Here is a 20,366-nt window from a genome sequence, read left to right on the forward strand (position 1 = left end):
AAGGGGCCTTCTCTTTCTGAGAATTGTAGTGAGTGGATAGTTTATAGCTGCCTGGAGACAGTATCAGAAGAGTCTGTGAAACAGGGGAGGGGGAACAGGCGGAGACTGTAGAAATGCCAAGCCATGGTTCACTTCAACAAGCAGTAAAACTGAGGCCAGGAAAAGAAAAGAGGAAAAAAAAAGAGAGGGAGAACTTCTGCCACAGGCAGCGAAACAACCAAGTTTGACTTTGTGCAAAGTTTCTGAGAGGATAGTGTTGGTGGATTTCAATTAAATCACATGAAATCTCACTCACACTGAATAAGACGCCCTTAGACATGGGAAAACACCACATAATTATTTTTACATTTTGTGAACAGATGCTTTTCTGCCATATTAAAGGGATAGTTCACCAAAAAAATAAGAATTTGCTATCCAAGATGTAGGTTTTTTTTTCTTCAGTAGAAATGTAAAGAAGATTTTTAGCTGAAACCGCAGTCCTTGGTGATTAAAATACTGCAAGTCAATGGCTACCGTCACTTTGAGAGTCAAAAAAACATATACAGGCAGAACTAAAATTAATACCCGTGGATCCTGAGGATTCATTGAGGTTTTATGAAGCGAAATGATCGGTCTGTGCAAGAAACTGAACATTATCTACAACTTTATTACCTGTTTTATAAAATCATGGAAGTCTGGATTGTGAGCTTCCTGTCGCATAATGACGTATGCAAGGGAGTTAGCTGACGCTGTGTTTGTTTGCGCATGCATGATTATGCAACATAGTGGTGTAACGGTACACAAAACTGATGGTGCGGTACGTACCTCAGTTTTGAAGTCACGGTTCGGTACGGGTTCGTTACAGCCGGGGAGCTGCTCAAAGCTGTAAAGTGTAAACTATATAGGGAGCCCTTACTTGCACATTACTATTTTAAGGGTTAACAATAGAGCCCAAATTAGCCTAAATTGAAAATTCAGTAGCTATTTATTTTTAGATATAAATCCCCAACACTCAAATAGCATTGTATGCAAACATGTAAACTTCCCAATAGACCCTTTTCACAGACTGGGATGACGCGTTTTAACGGTCATCAATATCGTAAATCCTGCAGTATTTTGTAAGTTTTTTTTTTTTTTTTTAAATATATGTACATTTAAAACACTAATACTTTGTATTTTATTACTTTTGCATCAAATTACAATAAAAAAGTCACCACTGCTGTGTGGGTGTTTAGTAATAGCGTCTATGGGAGTGATGGTAAAAATGAACATATTTCTCTCTTTTCACTGCCGTTATCAATCTCACTTAGTTTTTTCCCCCTTTTTGAAAGTTGTGAAATCACAACTGTGGCGTTTTTCTTTTGCTATTTGAGCAAATGGGCACACAAAAAAAAATTTAATGTATTCTCTCATTCACAGCTATAATCTTTAACTCAACTAGGACGACTTCCGCTCTGAGAAACCCGGAAATGTGAAAAGGGTCTATTGGCAGTTTTTGCATTAACTTCTAAAACTAAATATAAAATTATGTTTTTACTCCAATTCGTTGTTGAAATATCATCATTTATACACAGTGGCTGTGTCATTTACATGACAGATTAATTTCTACATACATTAAATAATCAAGACATCACTAACAGGTAGATATTATGAATATATAGGCTAATATAGTGCATATATTTAGTGAAAGAGTTTATTTCTCTAGTGAACTAACCAGCTGTGGACTCTGAATGACTTGCCTGAGGTAAATGATACGTGACATTGTTTACAAGCTGTTTTATTGACGTCTTCCTGCGGTTGCAACACTGAGCGATTACACGACATTAGCCTAGAAATCTAGACGCACCCTAGCGGCAGCAAATCTAATTTGCAGCCAGGAAAGTCTAGCAACTCTCCGTTGGCGTGTGAGCTGGAAAAAACAAACTCTGGTTAGGCCAATCACATTGTGTATAGAGTCGGTGGGCGGGCTTAACATAACGTCGGCAGAGTTGCTGCGAGTCCGCGTGCTACTTTTAAACAAAGAAGCTGGCGAACAGCGGCCTTTCGAAACGGCTTTGGCCACGACTCTGGAAGACTCGGAGTTAAGCTTTTCTTTGAGGAAAGAACAAAGAACGGCACTGAAGTAATTCTTAAGAAAGGAAGATGTGTTTGGAGTTTTGCCGACCGGATATGGCGAAAGTTTAATCTATAAACTGGGTTTAATCCCAGACCCAACATCTTTATGTGGGTTTGGCTTGTCAGGCTAACACGACATATGATACGTTTCAGTAAGTTGTAATGTATTTTAAACATACCCAGGGTTTTTCCTACATTGAAATATTTTTGGCGGCCGCCAAAACAAATTTTTGTCCCGCCAAAGCCTTATTTGATCAGTTACTGTGATTTATGAGTGATGTAGAATAGATGACTGCTGGCTTGCATTAACTGAGTGACAGATAGAACGATCAGAGAGCTCCTCCCCCGCTCTCTGTCTTCAAAATAAGCATTCGCTTTCTAATATTTCACATATAACGTTAATCAAAATCAAAAGGTCGGAAGACCGAATCCATGTTGCACGTGGCGCTATCAGACGATGTTTTCCTTTAATAACCGCTGGGTGTGAATTGCGCTATAAAAAATGTTGACTCTTCTCTGACCAGCTGACATAAACCATACTTTCAATAAACGGGAAACAAATCCTATCCAGTTATGAAGTGTTTTCTGTGTGTTGACAAATCTTTCGCTATGTTCAAACAGAAGGGATTCGCACACAACGCGTGTGCTAATGCCCGATTCGCGACCTATATGACTCATTTGAATCGAATCATTTTAACGACTGGTTAGAACAACTGATCAGTCCAACACTGAACTCACGAACCAGTTTAATCATTTACTCAGAACGTCTCTGAAATGAGAACACAAGTGTGCTTACCCAATTTAGCAAGAGTAGGTGTAAGTAAGAGTTAGTTTTAATTAACCACAGTCTTTCAGCTTATTTATGTTCACAATGTGTAGTAAAATAAATAGCCTATAAATCATTTAGTTTAGACTGGAGTGAGGTGAACCCAGAACAAATTTGTTATTAGCTAGCTGATAATTTTATGAAATTGTATATAGCCGAAAATTAGGCTATTTGATAATTTTTTTAATACTACTTTTTAATATTGATATGATTATATACCAAAACAATTATCTGTAAATAGTGTAAAAATAAGGTATCAAAATAAGATAAGCAAAAATTACAAACTTTCTTTGAATTTATCTAAAATGTATTGTCAGTATTGCGCTTGCAGATCACGTGGGTAGGGTAATTTTTTACTGTGCGTGTGTGTGTGTATGGATGACCATGTCTGTCAGCCACCACCGAAGACCATTTTTGACCCAGGAAAAACCCTGATACCATCAGATGTTGATTCATGTTTATTCTTAGACTAGGAAGAGATGATCCTGTTCACTTGCACGCCGCATGCCGCTTGAACTGACGCGCATATAGCCTACAGTGATCAGCCACGTCAGATTAAAGTACGTCAAAACGGCATTCATCGTTTGATTATGTTCGTGAGGGAACTTAGATTGAAGTATGTTCCGTGCGTAAAACAAACCTACTGTTAACTGTTAAAGATTGCATTCGTACCGTTCGGTATACATGTGCACCGTACCGAAAGCCCTGTACCGAAACGGTTCAGTACGAATACGTGTACCATTACACCCCTAATGCAACAGGAAGCTCGCACTCCAGACTGTTGTGAACCTGCTCAGGACCTTTTGCAGAGGCTGTGGATTACAGGTAATAATGTTGTATATAAAAATAAAATCACTAAGAACGACGGTTTTAGCTAAAATCTTCTTTAGTGTTCTACTGAATAAAAAAAGAAGAAAGACCATAACATCTTGGATGGCCTGGGTGAACGATCCCCTGATGTTAGCAAGCACTCCAGCTGGAGGAAAACTGATACAAATAAAGTATTAGATCCATGCCATGAGCTGTCGGTATAAATGCTAGTGTCTGGTTTAGTTAGTAGATATCTGAGTCTGACAGATTTGAGGATGACCCCCCGGAAAAGTTACATAGTGCTGCTTTAATATTTTATTAACAAGTTTAACCTCTTAAGCTCTGGTACCATTTTTGGGATTTCCACCTGGATTTGGCCTACCAAATTGAAAAGCTTCCCTTACCCACAATACTCTTGGTCTAAATACACAATGTTGGTGTCATTTTAAAGGAAACCCTTTGAAGTTACATAAACCACTGCTAAAAGTGATACAAATATAAGTATATGTTGTTTAAGCTGTAATGACCCCCCGTAAACAAAACAATATGGTGCTCATCACATAGCCATAAGTCTTTAAGTATTAAGTATTTGGTTATTCATTTTCAAACTTAAACCTTTTATATTTTAATCTGGACTAAATGACATGCCCTAGATATTGTTTGAATATATTCTAAATGTTGTTCTGTCACACACTTTTCAATAAGGCTCTATTATTTAACATTAGTTCATTCATTAACAAACTGACAATGAAAAATACTTCTAACGCATGTATTAATTTTAGAGAGTTAATTGTAAATTTCAGCATTTAATAACACATTACATCAATTTGAATTGAATTGAATTATTAAAATCAAAAGTTGTAACTATTATTTAATGGACCTGAGCTAACACTAACAGTTGCTTTTTTTAACTAACATTATCAAAGAATAATAACTGTAAAACTTTAGCTATTCGCTCTTTGTTAATGTTAAAGCATAAACTAGTGAGACCTTATTGTAAAGTGTTACCTATTGTTCTTTATAATTCTTTTGCACTTTAATCTGTTTTAAATATTTGTTTACTTTATACATTTTTGTGTATTGCTGTATTGTATTTACATGTTTGGTTCTTTTTGTTATGAGAAAGTTATTAAACCTTACCTGTTCTATGGCAACACTGTTTTTGTAACAAATTTCTATATCGTGATAATACCATATACCGCGATAAAAGCTTCAGCAATTAATCGCAACATGAAAATTTGATACCGGCACATGCCTAGTTGTAACCATCTCTTAGCTCTGTATCATGCTTGAAGAAAAATGTGGTCTCTATTTGCTCTTTCAAAATTGAGTACTTTGATTATGGTATTATGGTTATTGTTTGCACTTAATATCTTAAAGTTCAGTTAGGAGGTAAGGATGGGCGATATGGACTTAAAAATGTATCCCGATATTTTCTAGTATTTATTGCGATAACGATATCAATGACGATAAATGTAGTATCATTCCCCATGTTTTTGGATACAAGTGAAAGCTGCATGCATTCTTGCGAAAACAAACAATGATCTAAAGTAAAACGTACATGTCATCAAATAGGCTCCTATAATACATTTATAAAAAAAAAAAAAAAAAAAAAAAATATTATATATATTAATTGGGTTTTTTTTTATATGAAATTTCACACCAGCCTTTTCAGAAATAGAAAAGTTGCAGATCTAATTGTCTTCCGTAAAAGTGCAGGTAATGTTTAAATAGTGCAACTGTGCTAAAAAACATCACACAATACAAACAATAATAATTTTTAAATCAATGACAAGTTTTACATGTAAACCGATTCTGTATTTATTCATACATGGTGCAAACAGTGGTAAAAATAGCAGAAACAGCAAAAGTAATTATCCCAAAAATTTCTTCAGATTACAAAAAAGTTTACAATAATGATTTAATGATAGAACTTCAGTAATTTGAGTTAAGATAATAATACCACGAATTCTTCTACTAATAAAAATAAACTGCACTAAGGAATAATAATGAGCTTCTGGGTTCATGAATATTAATCACGTTGTCAGCGCTCATTCAAACTGATTTGTTGAAATCAAAACAGGCACAGTAATTGGTGCACGCCAGCCAATGAGATTCCCGTTTGTGCATTCGTTTCTTCCTGTTCATGAAAGGCTGAATAATTCCAAATAAACGCCATTATTTTACAGGAAAATACAACAAAGGATATTGTTTACATGTAGCACATCAATTCTGTTTGGTATAAGACTCTCTCGCTCTCTCTTTGAGTGTGCGTGAAACACTGAGCGCTCTCAGTCGCGCGCCTCACACTAGTGTTTAAGGTGCGTCAAATGCACTGCGCATTCATTGAGATGAACTGAAATACTATGCTGTACCGATCGATTGAGAAAGAGCAAATCTCTCAAGCGCTCAGTCCAAGTGCTCAGCGAGTGAAAATACATCTGTATGGTTCAGATTGCCCTCAGGTGCCCCTCGTTTAGCTATGAACTCTTCCGCAGCTTCCGCCATAGTTGTTTTCGCTCTGCACGTGAGATGCGGATTCAGTGTCGCCGCTCCCATCACGCGCGGCGCTTAGGGCACCGAGTGAGTGCTGCGGGGGCACCACAAGAAAATTCTCTCTCCAACCCCCGGTCAGCTATACAAATTGACGAACGCAGCCACCGCGGCCATCATAAAGTAATAACGGCCAGCGGCGGCACTGTGCGGATGGGTCGCGCCATCAACTTGGCTTTATCGCTATTATCGCGGGAAGACAAATTCTTATCGTGGGAAGAATTTTTACCGGTATATCGCAAACGATAAGATATCGCCCATCCCTATTAGGAGGTCAAAAGAAGCTCATGTACAGTGAGGTCTGAAGAGACAATCATACAGGACAGAAGCCAGTCAGTTGAGTTTTTGGGAAAACCTTTACAGTGCTTGTTGTCTTTTACTGCATATGATAATTCATACTCAGAAAATAGAACTGAAATGACATTCATTACAAGATGATGAGTTAAAACATTTCAAATGCACCTGCAAACTATTTTTCTAGTCATGCATTTCATCATTGAGGATTTCTTAAAAATACTATGTAAAAATCTCGTCTCATCTCATTCTAGTGAACCCAATCTCGTGTCTCGTCTCGTCTCGTGAGATAAGGGTCTCGTCACACCCATAATTTTTTTTCTTCTTTTTTCTCCTGGTCAAAATACAGTACTTGAATAGAGCATAATTTCTATATTCCTCCTTCAATGCTACAATTTCATGCAAATCCATTTTAAGCAGCAGGCAAATGTCTTGGGCATGTAGGTTCATTCCCTACATCTACATAAGAAAAACAGAAAGAAATATGCAAGTTAGCCGATTTAAAGCAACCTTTTCTGTTTTCAGCAAGGAGGCTCTAAAGCAGCTAGTAGAGCCCAAAAGTTTTGACCAACGAATTTCTGTCCAGTCATCTAAAAATAATTTTACAGATTTCTAGCAACAACAAAAAAAATGAGAGTTGAACTTTTCAGGCCTGGAAATCACAATTTTAAAGAGTCACAGATTCTTCCATGTTTTCCATGATCATGACGACCCTGTTCATATTACTAGACCTACATGGAATCTGTGCCTGTAGAACTCAACAGAAAGTTCTGCAGACTTCCACATAATAGAAATGCTTATCATTCACAATTCTCAGAACTTGAAATTCCTTGCATTTGCCTTCAAAATGTGAAAAGGTGTGGATATTACTCAGAAGCAGCAGCTAAACTGGTGCATACCCTTGTGTCCTGTAATTCAACACTTCTCATACTTTCTCTTTTTAGTTAGTGAGCATCACAGATTGAATATGACAACTTTTTTTTAGTGTGCACTACAGACATTTAACAGTCCAAAAAAAGGGACACAAAGGAGACATTGAAGCAAAAATCACCTGATGGAGTGGGAATGTGCAGATGAAGCTGAAAGCCCTACCTGATACATATAACTCTCCAGATTGGCCTGGTGAACTGCCAGGCCTCCAAACATACTATAATTTACTGCTTCCTGAGGGCATATAGGGCGGAGGATAGAGGGCTCGGGGAAAGTGCCAGAGAAATACAGGAGCACAGACAGTTTGTGCAAAGGGACTGCATATTATATGTAAAAATGTTCATGCATTAATCAATTTTTCATTGCCAATGTGTGAACAGCTTGTAACAAAACTTACACGAGACCTGCCCCCACTTCCTAAGCCTGTTGACTGATATTTCTGTGAAGCACTTGGGACGTTTTTGCCGGGAAAATCAAAAGAATGTGCCGTTTATGTACGCTCCCGAGAGCCTCTCTTCTGTTTAATGACGCTTGAAAAATTAATGTTTATACAAAGTTCAGTTCAGGATATTGGTGAAAGAGCCATTCTGTACTGTAATGTCAATGTGTCATGCAAAGAAATGTTGATTGATTCAAACTATAGTCTCACATAGCCATATCTATATAGTCTATATCAGGGGTATTCAATTAAAGAGGTCCGGTGAGTCCCTATATTTCCTTCCCAGCAGAGGGCCGTATAATATTGTTTTGGCTGTAGCGATAAAAAAAAAAAAAAATTCTAAACACTTAAAATAAACATTAAAGATGAGAATCTTGGCCCCAGAGAGCCAGGGTGCGAAACCGGACCACGGCCCTCCATTTGAATGCCACCGGCCTATAGTCTCAAATACAATATACAGGGCTCCAGACTAACTTTTTTCACTAGGAGCACAGTGGCCCCCAACTAAAAATGTTAGGGGCACAACCAGAAAATGTAGGGGCGCACACTAGGGATGTGACGGTGAGGAAATTTCCCCACCGGTTAATTTATGTGTGACAACACCGGTAATACCGGTATCACCGGTGGAGGCTTTTAAATCACTAATTCTATCTAACCGAAAGGAACATGCACACGACCGCTCTGAACTGAAAACGCGCCAGTGCGCGCACACCGTGAATGACAGCTCGTCTGTAAATGCGCGCTCTGTGAGGCCATGGGTGCGTCTCAATCAGTTCCCTAGTTCAGTAGTCGGGGCACTGATCAAGCATTGATCAGTCTATGATTGAGATGCATGCCATGAATGAATAACAGTTCGTCCGTAAAGCCTTGTTTATACTCGACGAGCGCGAGGGTGCGCACGGCAAAAATAAATGCGCGCAGTCAGCGTAGCGCGGAGGCTCGCACTGCGGAGCCAGGCAAAAGTAAACGATGCGTGCTCTGTGCAGCTGGGCACATTTTACTTTCGGTTTTGAATTAGCGCCAATTCGGCTGCGGGTTGCTTGAATTGTGGGTTCATTAGCCTATTATTTTTAATGAAAAACACAACAACAAAACAAATGACAAACGCTTTTGCGTTTCGCTTTGAAACCAAATCTTCCGCGATCATCTCAGTCAGCTCCTCACTAGGGCTGAACGATATATCGTTATCTTATCTATATCTAGATATGAACTTTCAAGATATTACTATCGAAAAAAGCAACGATATAGACGATATAGATCTCCCCTCTCCGCGCTCGCCCTGCATACAACTCTGGCAGTTACAACAAACATCATTTTTACGAGTGCCCTTGAATGCACCGCAAAAGCCAGCGCGCACTACAGGGACTTGAGAGGGGGGCGGCGTTTCCATGGTGACACGTCATTGCTTGTCACGTGACACCGCAGCAGCAACAGCGCTGAATGAATGATGATCTGCTTTTGTCATTTTTTCCTTTTTTATTCAGAATATTCACAAATGTGTTAGCTATGGCATGACATATCTGATATTCCGATTGTCAAATACATGCAAGTGGAAGTATATTGTTGTTTAAACACCTTTATAACGATCGCGTTAGTTGAGCTGTATGCGCGATGGGCGCCGCCGTGTAATGCTGCCTTCACGTGCTCTCGGAATTATCGTAAATACGAGTTTCCTAGGTAAATAGTACTTATGTGAATTTATATGTTTGAAACCTAAAATAAACAGTATGTGGTTAAAAACACTGAAAAGTTGTGATATATGACAGCTCTGAGCGCGCCTGTCTCTGTTGATCAGGTGATGCACTTGATCATGCGCTCCAGGGACCAGCCTAGACTGATTACACCTGTGTGATCGTACGTGCCAAAGGCTTAAAAACAATACATTTTCTGACACACATTTTTGAAATGTAGGCTTAAATCAAACACATTTTAATTCAGATTCTGGTTTTCACCGAACACGTAGTCATATCGTATTGTATCGATATCGAGATATCTGGCATGAAAATCGAGATATGAAATTTTGTCCATATCGTTCAGCCCTACTCCTCACTCTTAAATCTGATGAATGACTCCTGCAGCTGCCGAGATTCACGGTCGGATCCTGCTTTATTAAGCAGATACGTTCAGTTTTTATTTGTATTGTCTGTTCTCTAACTGAACTAAATTATTTTATTACTAGGCCTATAAAAAAATCAAAAAGACGGTGGGCGGTGCCACGGTGGGCAAGTGATGTAACCGGTGTTGAGTCTGGACACCGGTAACACCGGCAACACCGACTATCATAGCAAGCCTAGCGCACACACCGTAAATCAACATGCTAACCAAATCTACTAATTTCCGCTGTATTACAAATAAATACTTTGATAATACACAGGGCTAACATTTGAGAGCAGTGACACCAGCTTTTCGTTATTTTAATCTTAAAATTACTATTGTTTTGCATTGTTTTGTTAACAAGTGCAGTTACTAATAATAGTACATGCTTGTTTATTGGAAATGTATCAGTGAAGCGCTGAGCTTGAATTGTTATGCAGAAAAAACTTTTATTAACAACAGTAATGTGCAAAAACCTAATTTTTATAAGGAAAATTGTAATATTCCACTATTATTAAATGTACTATTATTCTCCTATAGTATCATACTGAACTAAAAGGAACACTCTTTACTTGTTTTCTGTGTAATCCAGTCACAATTTGAAGAAAAGTTTCAGTTTTTCATGAGACTTTGTGACTTCCTACTTTTTTCCATATATTAAGGAGTGGAAATGTCTAATAAGTCAAATAAGTGCTCCTATGCCATCACCTACCGGTTATAGTGGTTTTTTTTTTCTTTTCATGAAGTGCTGGCACCTTTAAACTTTTAGTTTTACAAATCATCACACTAAAAATAATATTAAAATTGGATAATATTTAAAGCTTTGAAGTGCTGGAAAAAGTGTGAAACACTTGAAAAGTGCTTGAATTTCACTCTCAAAAGGTTGTACGAACCCTGAGATGAATAATGTAATAATAATAAAAAAAAGAAAAAACATTTGACTATGTCTTCCACAATACCATGGGGTGTTACTACATTAAATCCAGAGTGAATGTTTATGATTTGTGGCCTGAAACCCCTGGATGTTTCAAATTGTTTCTCCTGGTCTCCACGTCAGCTCTGTTTGCTCTGATATCTGTGGTTTATAACAGAGAATTCTGCACCAAACGCTTCCCACTAGGTCTCACAGTAGCGATGTTATTAATACTGAGGTGAATTCAAATGCGTTCTCACTGGATCTCCCAGCGCTGTTTAGTAACGGTGTCGCGTGATCGAGATTGGCCATGTATGAGCTCGCGCTGCGATGTCTATTATTGCTCCGAGCTGATAAACGCTCCGCACCAGCAGGAAAATTTTTTGCAAATGCGACCATTAAGTCGCAGTCAGGAGCTCTGATATATAGGGATGGGCGATATAGACTTAAAAATGTATCCCGATATTGTCTAGTATTTATTGCGATAACGATATCAATGACGATAAATGTAGTATCATTCCCCATGTTTTTGGATACAAGTGAAAGCTGCATGCATTCTTGCGAGTTTCAGAAAAACAAACAATGATCTAAAGTAAAACGTACATGTCATCAAATAGGCTCCTATAATACATAAAAAAAATAAAATAAAATATATATATATGTATTTAATTAATTAATTTTTAATGTAAAATTCCACACCAGCCTTTTCAGAAATGGAAAAGTTGCAGATATAATTGTCTTCTGTAAAGGTGCAGGTAATGTTTAAATAGTGCAACTGTGCTAAAAAAACATCACACGTTACAAACAATAATAATTTTGAAATCAATGACAAGTTTTACATGTAAACCGATTCTGTATTTATGCATACATAGTGCAAACAGTGGTAAAAATAGCAGAAACAGCAAAAGTAATTATCCCAAAAATGTCTTCAGATTACAAAAAAGTTGCAAATAATGATTTAATGATAGAACTTCCGTAATTTGAGTTGATAAGATGATAATACCACAAATTCTTCTACTAATAAAAATAAACTGCACTAAGGAATAATGAGCTTCTGGGTTCATGAATATTAATCACGTTGTCAGCGCTCATTCTAACTGATTTGCTGAAATCAAAACAGGCACAGTAATAGGTGCACGCCAGCCAATGAGATTCCCGTTTGTGCATTCGTTTCTTCCTGTTCACGAAAGGCTGAATAATTCCAAATAAACGCTATTATTTTACAGGAAAATACAACAAAGGATATTGTTTACATGTAGCACATCAATTCTGTGTGGTGTAAGACTCTCTCGCTCTCTCTTTGAGTGTGTGTGAAACACTGAGCGCTCTCAGTCGCGCGCCTCACACTAGTGTTTAATGTGCGTCAAATACACTGCGCATTCATTGAGATGAACTGAAATAGTTTGCTTTACCGATCGATTGAGAAAGAGCGAATCTCTTAAGCGCTCAGTCCAAGTGCTCAGCGAGTGAAAATACATCTGTATGTACAGGTTCTGATCGCCCTCAGGTGCCCCTCGTTTAGCTATGAACTCTTCCGCAGCTTCCGCCATAGTTGTTTTCGCTCTGCACGTGAGATGCGGATTCAGTGCCGCCGCGCTTAGGGCACCGAGTGCTGAGGGGGCACCACAAGAAAATTCTCTCTCCAACCCCCGTTCAGCTTTACAAATTGACGAACGCAGCCACCGCGGCCACCATAAAGTAAACGCTTTAAGCATCAAGAGACGGCCAGCGGCGGCACGGTGCTGATGGGTCGCGCTATCAACTAGGCTTTATCGTTGTTATCGTGGGAAGTCAAATTCTTATCGTGGGGAGAATTTTTACCGGTATATCGCAAACGATAAGATATCGCCCATCCCTACTGATATATAATCAAACTCTCATAACAGTGTAATTTTAATTAACTTATCTGTTGACATAATGGACACCGGTGTCACTAACATCAAGGATTTTTGAAAACTACATATAGCCCCTTTCAAAGGGGTGGTTGATTATGATTTCACTTTTTAAACTTTAGTTAGTGTGTAATGTTGCTGATTAAGCATAAATACCATCTGCAAAGTTACGACACTCAAAGTTCAAAGCAAAGGGAGATATTTTCTTTTACAGAAATAGCTTTTTAAGGACTACAACAAATGGCTGGTAGGGACTACACAAGCTTCCTCCCGGGTTAGTGACATCACTAACCCTGACATTTACATAAACCCTGCCCCCGGGAACACACAGATTATCATGACCGAATCTGCTAATCAATGATTTGAAGATAGTTAACTCCACACCAGCTATACATAAATTCATCAACTAAGCATTTAAGAACATCTTGTTGCGTTCTACATGTCGTCACTTCTTCTAGAGTCTCTCCATCATTGTTGAACTCCGGTTTGAACATAAAAGACTGAACAGTTTCATTGCCTGTCTGCACGAGGTAATCAGAGCTGCTAACTGGATTTCTTGAAGCTCCGCCCCATGAGCAGCAGCTCATTTGCATTTAAAGGAACCTACAAAAAATTATCTGTGGGGTATTTTGAGCTAAAACTTCACATACACACTCTAGGGACATCAGAGACTTATTTTACATCTTGTACAAAAAAGGATCAATCAACCACCCCTTTAAAGAGGTAGCTGATTAGAAAAAATTGGCGAAATCTCTGATGATTCAATGCCTAACTAATTTCGTTGTAGAAGAAGCCTGCTGTCAAAAGCAAATCCCCATTTTCCTTCAACAATAAAGAGGGGTAAAAATCCACAAATATTTATTATGAGAGATTTAAATCTGTTGGATTTAACAAGCATATCAGTCAGTTCCCAAAACAAAACAGGTTTTGACGGCTCTTTAGCACACATTTAGCAGGTTAGTAATTGGTCAACAGAGTAAAAGCCAATAAACAAAAAGCAGCCAGTCTTACCCTGCAAGGTTGGCTCAGGTCTGGGAACAGCAGGAAGCGGTCTCTGAGAACGAGGCTGGCAGGACGGCATTGACATTTTCACAGGTCCCACATACTGCACGTACGTCCCCGGAAAGTCTCCCCTCTGTTTGGTTCGCTCGTTTAACCCTAAGATCCAGCCCATGCATTCCGGGTGCTGCTCATCTCCCTCTTTCATGCCCAGTGACAGCAGAGACGCTTTGTCAACCGTCAGGATATCGCCGGGCTCAAGGTCAATGTCATCCTCCCAGTCCTTACAGTAGGCGTACAGAGATCTGTACTGGAAGCCATCGGCAGCCATTTTCAGAGTATGAAATAATCACCCCTGGCAGAAGAGTGTCGGACTGGGGATGAAACTTTGCGAGGGTGCGAATGATGTCGTACCGTGGGACGTTTCGTTGAAAGCTAAGCACTACTGACCCGTGCTCATAAGCAGGCATGCGCGGTAGGAACGGCTTAGACCTGGCCGGTGTTGGCCGAACAGGCCACTTTTCTCAACTTGAACCCGCGGTTCAACCAAATGATGGAACAGAGGGAATGCAGCATGCTCATTCAGGCACCGGAAAAGAAATAAAGAATGAAGTTCTTTACAGATTTTCTTCACCAAATCAGCTGGTGTCGTCTTATAGCAGGTTGCTCAACATTCCCTCTCGAGATGTGATCCTCCAAGTGTAACGTGATGACTGTAAGAAAAAAAAGACAGAAGTATATTAAGAGCAAAATACTCACACAGAGGCTTTCTTTCTAAAAGAATAATAACAAAATACGTACAGCACAACTTAATAGGTGCGTTTACATGCACAGTTATAAACGAGCTACCATAAGCTTTTGTACACGGTGGTGGCCAAAAGTGACGTCCGGCCTAGGAAAATTTACATCTTCACCCTATATTCAAATATATTATTAATAATTTGCTCAAGATTTTCTAAACCTATTGCATAGTTGTGCTTGGAGTCAATTGTTATATGTATGATAATGCAATAAAACATGGAAAATTGTGAATGTTGGCCAGGCTGTCATACAAAAATAAATTATGAACACGTGCAAAAACAAGAGAGAACCAACGCAATATTAAGAAATGATTATATTGTAGTCAATGTATGCTTTTTCCTGTGATCTTTTTCTGTGTATTTTTTGCATGGTAAAATACATTTGTAGCTGAAGTTTTTTTTAGTTTAGCGTTTTGTTCTTCCCTCATATTTAAAATATATATATAAAAAATATTTTCATCATATTTTGATGGTTTAATCAAACTGGATGGGCCATTAAGAGCAAATATCCCCTCCGGACATAACTTTTGATCACTACTGTACACGACAGAATGCGTAATGAAATATTACAAAGATTAAGTACACTTTGTGCGTCACCTCTGTCTTTCAGAGAAAGTGCACAACACCAAGGCCAACTGTAGTCCGATTATACATGCTCTAATTGCATTATCTTGGTCTGTTAGTCAGACTTCACAAAAAACAGACTGGTTGAACTAAAGCGCTTACATTTTGTTGAAACAATTGACTGTAATCGAACTTTTAAAGTGCATACAGTATAAATGCACTAACCATGATGCACCTCATACATGCGTCATACGATGGACACGGTAAGTCATTCTGTAAGACCAGATGAATTTTGAACACCATAATCTAAAAACAAACTAAACCGATACCGAACTAAACAAGTGACTCTACTTACCTTGAACAAATAAAAGCTAGAAATACCAGCACCCATAATTTCACAGCACAGCATGTAACCAAATATTTTCATTTCAGAAAATTGTCAAAAAGATAACTGTCTGTCATGAATTCGTCACAGTTGAGGGATGGTGTTTGTGGAAATAGCAAATGCCAGTCAAGAAGTCCATACTTGTCTGGGAACCCAAGTATCACAGTGCATAGTTGATTTTGTTTAGGCTTTTTTGCAATATGCATCACTTATTTGACGGAACACCAAATCATATTATTTTTTCATGCGCATGCGCACCTTTGAACCAGGGCTTTATGCTCATATACGAAGAAAGAGCAACATTAAAGGTTTGCCAAACCTGTGAAAGGATTGCAATCTATTAAACAACGTCAAAGTGCATCACAGGGCAACACTCACCCCACTTTGACCAGGCGCACTAAGGTCTCAGTCCGACATCCTCTGTGTAGAGAAGAGAGGTGCAAGCGCAGACACGTGGCACTGACATACCCAACCACAGCCCGCAATCCTCACACCACCGAAACACCCCCTCCGAAACACGTCATCCCCCTTTCCGCCTTTTCATCATTATAACTAAAGTACTTCGTGCAATGCTACTGCTGCCGTAGGAAAGGAGTTCATTCAGGAAAAGAGAAAAGGTCCATTCTGAGTCCGAGTTCTGAAACTAAAAGTTCTGCTGAGAGAAATCTTCATCTTTACAGTCAAGCACACGGCTTCAACTGCAGGACGGCGGCTGACTGATTCGTTCGCATCCTTTCCTCCCCTTTATTCAGTCAGAGAAGAGCAGTTTGCAAAACACTGTGACCAAGGCAGAGCACAAAATAATTAATGAATTGAGCCAGGAAACTCACTGTTGCTACAGAAGGGAAAAGGTAATCCTGGATTCCTATTGGGCAGCATATGGCCATGTGCTCAAGAATCACCAGAGAAGCTGGGGCAAATCAAGCAAACGTTCTAATATTAGAAAATGTATCTAGGCAGTGATCAAACCCAAAAACCCTTAAACAATACTGCTTTTCTGCATTGGATAACTTTTTTGCCATTCATAGGAATATGTTTAAGCCTGTATGACAGGCTTTTGAGTATTTTTGAAGAGACAAGCAATGCAAAAATAAAAAAAAACTAATTTGTTGAATGAGGGTTGCCTAATCAGGACTATTATTAGGATCAGTTGGATTTTTAAAACGCAAGGAAAACGCAGAGGGCTAGATTCTGTTTGGAGCTCAAATGAGCAAACAGGATTCTCTATCGTGCTGTTCATGTCTTCAGCCTCAGGCTACCGAGGTAGGAGTTTAATCTATCCATGGGACGCGTGTAAGATATAGAAATTAGGACAGTCACAGTATTTTGCAAAATGTGTGTCGAGAAGGAAAAACGATGAGATTGTCTGGGCATGGAAAGCTTATGCAATATTTTTTCCTTTCGTTTCATTGGCCGAAGTACCTTGACTAATGCCCATGAGTCTGGTGACAGAGAGTGTTCTCCAAACAATATGTCCTTTTAAAGCTTGGAGAGAGCAGGACTGAAGGAACGGCATGCAGAACATACTCTCTGGATATTTGGCATGCAATGGGTCAAATAAGGACAATGCTGCTAATTAAGGTTGAAGCGTGCCTTTATTTTACAATACTTTCTTGAGTTCATGTGCAGTCAGCTCGAAGTAAGCTTCCTACGAAAAGTGTAAACACTGTTGTGCTTTCAAAACATTGCTCTGTTTGTGTGAGCATCCTGACCAATGGTGTAAGTTTGGGACGGGACTACACACTCGTCCCATTAATGGCGGATGAGAGGAGTGTTAAAGAATAGCTCTTATTGTTGTACTGACATTAAGTATTAAGATGTTTACAGCTATAACTTTAATTTGCATTGAACAATATCTAGAATTGTTTGGGGGTATTTTAAGGATATTTGACATTATTTAGAAGAGTAACCTAGTCACAATGAAACAAAAGTAGCAACGTATTTGTGACGCATATCTGAGTGCAACGGATTATTGACAAAAAAAAAGTAGCCCGCCACACGTCACCAGAGAAAAGTCTGTTGTTTTCTTTAGGAGACCAAGTTGCGATTTTTTGATTAAACATTCAAAAAAGAAAAATGATGTATAGTTCCCAAAGGCGCAATCACATTAGCGAAAATTTTGCTAAATTTTGCGGGGGGAAATTTGGTCCATTGACCATCTATATGTAGCAATGCATGAAGCATCGCAGCTTTACATGGGTAAAGTGGCAAATGTGTGCGTTCAAATTTTCACAAACTTGAATCTGATTTAAAATGTTTAGCCTTGCTCAAAAGTCCAGATTGTGTGTATTCCTTCTGAATGAAAGGAACATTGAACCATACTAAGGTAAATTGGACCTAACCTTTAAATCTATAACACACATTTTAAAAAATAATAAAAATTTAATTTCATGCCGACTTTAAACAAAAATGTACCAGTTCCACAAGAAACTGCCTTGTGCACACTGTACGATTTACAATAGTCCTTTACTACAGTTGCTTGTCAGACTTTACGAACATGATCCCAGCTGTAAGCCATGTCACACTGTAGGATCTCAGTTGTCATTGTCAGACTGTAGGACCATAGTCAAGACACGTTAAAAAGGAACGCACACAAGAAGACTCATCCGGAGTTTTACATCATCAATCCATGACATGTTCAGTGACTGTGAACTGCATTAAAATGGTGGCTAGCAAACAGGCTTGCTGCGATTGTCGTTGTTGCACGGTATTCAGCCGCAACACCGGTTACATCACTTGCTCACTGCAGCACCGCCCACACAGTTGTTTTGATTTTTTTTATAGTAATACAAATTATTTTGTTCAGTTAGAGAACAGACTACAATTAAAAACTGAAAGTGTTTGCTCAATGCAGCGTGAGCCAAACAAGAGTCGCAGCACAGATCAGCAGCAGGAGTCAGAATCATTTAGCACGAGATGAGAGTCACTAGCTGACTGACAAGACGATGGCGGAAGATTTTGTTTCAAAGTGAAAGGTAAAAGCTCCTATTTGGCAATATTTTTTAGCATTGGTTTATTTAAACCCAATGCTAATAGGGAACCTGCAAAGGGTTAGTTGTGTTTTTCATTAAAAATAATAATGAACCCACCATTCAAGCAATTGCTGCCCCTGAATGCCCACACAGGCATTCAACGCGGTGCGGAGCAGAGTGAGCGTTTTCAGTTCATTCCTATGGAAGTTGAGCTTCACACTCAAAAGCGAGGTGCAAAAGAGGTAAAAACTCCAACGTCCCGAGCCCGGTGATGTAATTACCCAGTAATACTGGTATTACTGGTGTTGTCTCACGTTGATTAACCGGTGGGAGAGTTTCCTCACAGTCACATCCCTACTAGCAATGAAAAACAATCTCTACTCTCTAGCGTAAATTTAGATCATGTCTTAAAAAAAAGAGCAAGAGGTGGTTTGTTGTTGTCGCACTATTTGCGCCATCAGGTTCTGCACTCTTAAGCCCCGTTCACACCGCCAGCGATGATGTCGCTGCATGTCGCCAGCGCCAGAGATTCATGTCGCTAGTGGGCGTTCCCACTACGGGTTGCCTATAAACGTCATTAGCAGATCACCCTCGTCCTTCCACGCATCATTTTTTTTAATGTGTCTCTGTATGTACACAGAGACATATAGTAAAGAACAGGGAAATTGCTAACATCTAAAATCAACATCTCCATCTTAACACGACACCGCAGTAGCAGTACAGCAGACGGATCACGTGCACTCCACTGACTTCACTCCTATAGGTTGTCGATCGCGAAAATCGCTTCTCATTTGCATAAAGTTGAAATTTCTGAACTTTTGTCGCTTGTCTCGTGTCGCTTGACACGGCCACATTCTGTCGCCAACGGTCACTGTCGCTCGTGTCGCCGGAAGTCGCGAGCGCTCCATTGAAATGAATGGGATCATGTCGCTTTGTCGCTGCGTGCCGCTGGCGGTGTGAACGGGGATTTATTGGTTTTTGACTTTCGTAGGAGAAGCCACTGCAGGACTGTGCCTCAAAACTTCTGACATTGCCAGAATTTCATCGGAGGTCAAATTTGTGGAATAATCCAGGTTCAAAAATGAATGGTCATTAAATCGGTGAAACATGTCAAACTAGCTATCAAAGACTACAAATTTTAGGAGCAGTTTTGATTCGCAAAAATTGTCTCAGACGGCCAAATCGTGACCAGAATCGTAACGTGTGACGCGACCAAACCTGCCACACTCATGTTAAAAAACTGAACCCAAAACGTCTTAATCGCCCCCAAGTAGCTGGTCCCAGTATAGCTCATAACTCCGCCCATCTGTGTATTCTAATGGACGTGAGACAAACTAAACAATTTAAATTACACTTCATATAATTTTTTCCCCAAAGTTGGTTTCTGTCATTTTAGGCATCTTTTATCACGCTGATTTCATTTCAAGTGTTCATTTTTTTTTTTAAATAAGTTAGTTATTTGATGCTATATAAACGGGGGTGCAACAAGATTTACTCTTTCGGACGTTTTCGGCTAATTCCGCTATTTTCCGTCCTGCTTTCATTAGTTCTCACGCAGTCCTGCCCCCGTCCATGCCATGATTGACAGCTTCTCTGAGTGAAGTTGTCACTGAGGCACAAACAGACTTTTATCGGGATTTTTGGGGTCAGATTGGAGCTTTAGCTTTAATTCCTACATTTCCATAACTGTTTATTTCACAGACAATAATGAATTGTTCTGCAACTGCGAGAGTGTGGGCAGGCTTTTGATATCGCGGCTCAACTTCTTGCTCTCTACTGCGCAAACTCGGTCCCAAATCTG

The 20,366-nt window shown here is 39.2% G+C and overlaps 1 protein-coding gene across 2 annotated transcripts in view; it reads right to left on the minus strand.

The window, feature by feature from the left end:
* Positions 1-20,366, minus strand: part of pik3r2 (phosphoinositide-3-kinase, regulatory subunit 2 (beta)) — a 47,418-nt gene that overhangs the window by 25,937 nt on the left and 1,115 nt on the right. For both annotated transcript variants that reach the window (XM_079820206.1, XM_079820205.1), the window contains exon 2: positions 13,857-14,557. In XM_079820206.1, the coding sequence (XP_079676332.1) occupies positions 13,857-14,175 (319 nt within the window). In that variant the 5' untranslated portion in view covers positions 14,176-14,557. The remainder of the gene's footprint in view (positions 1-13,856; positions 14,558-20,366) is intronic.

The sequence above is a fragment of the Gobio gobio genome, assembly GCF_949357685.1.
Source record: "Gobio gobio genome assembly, chromosome: 6".
NCBI lineage: Eukaryota > Metazoa > Chordata > Actinopteri > Cypriniformes > Gobionidae > Gobio > Gobio gobio.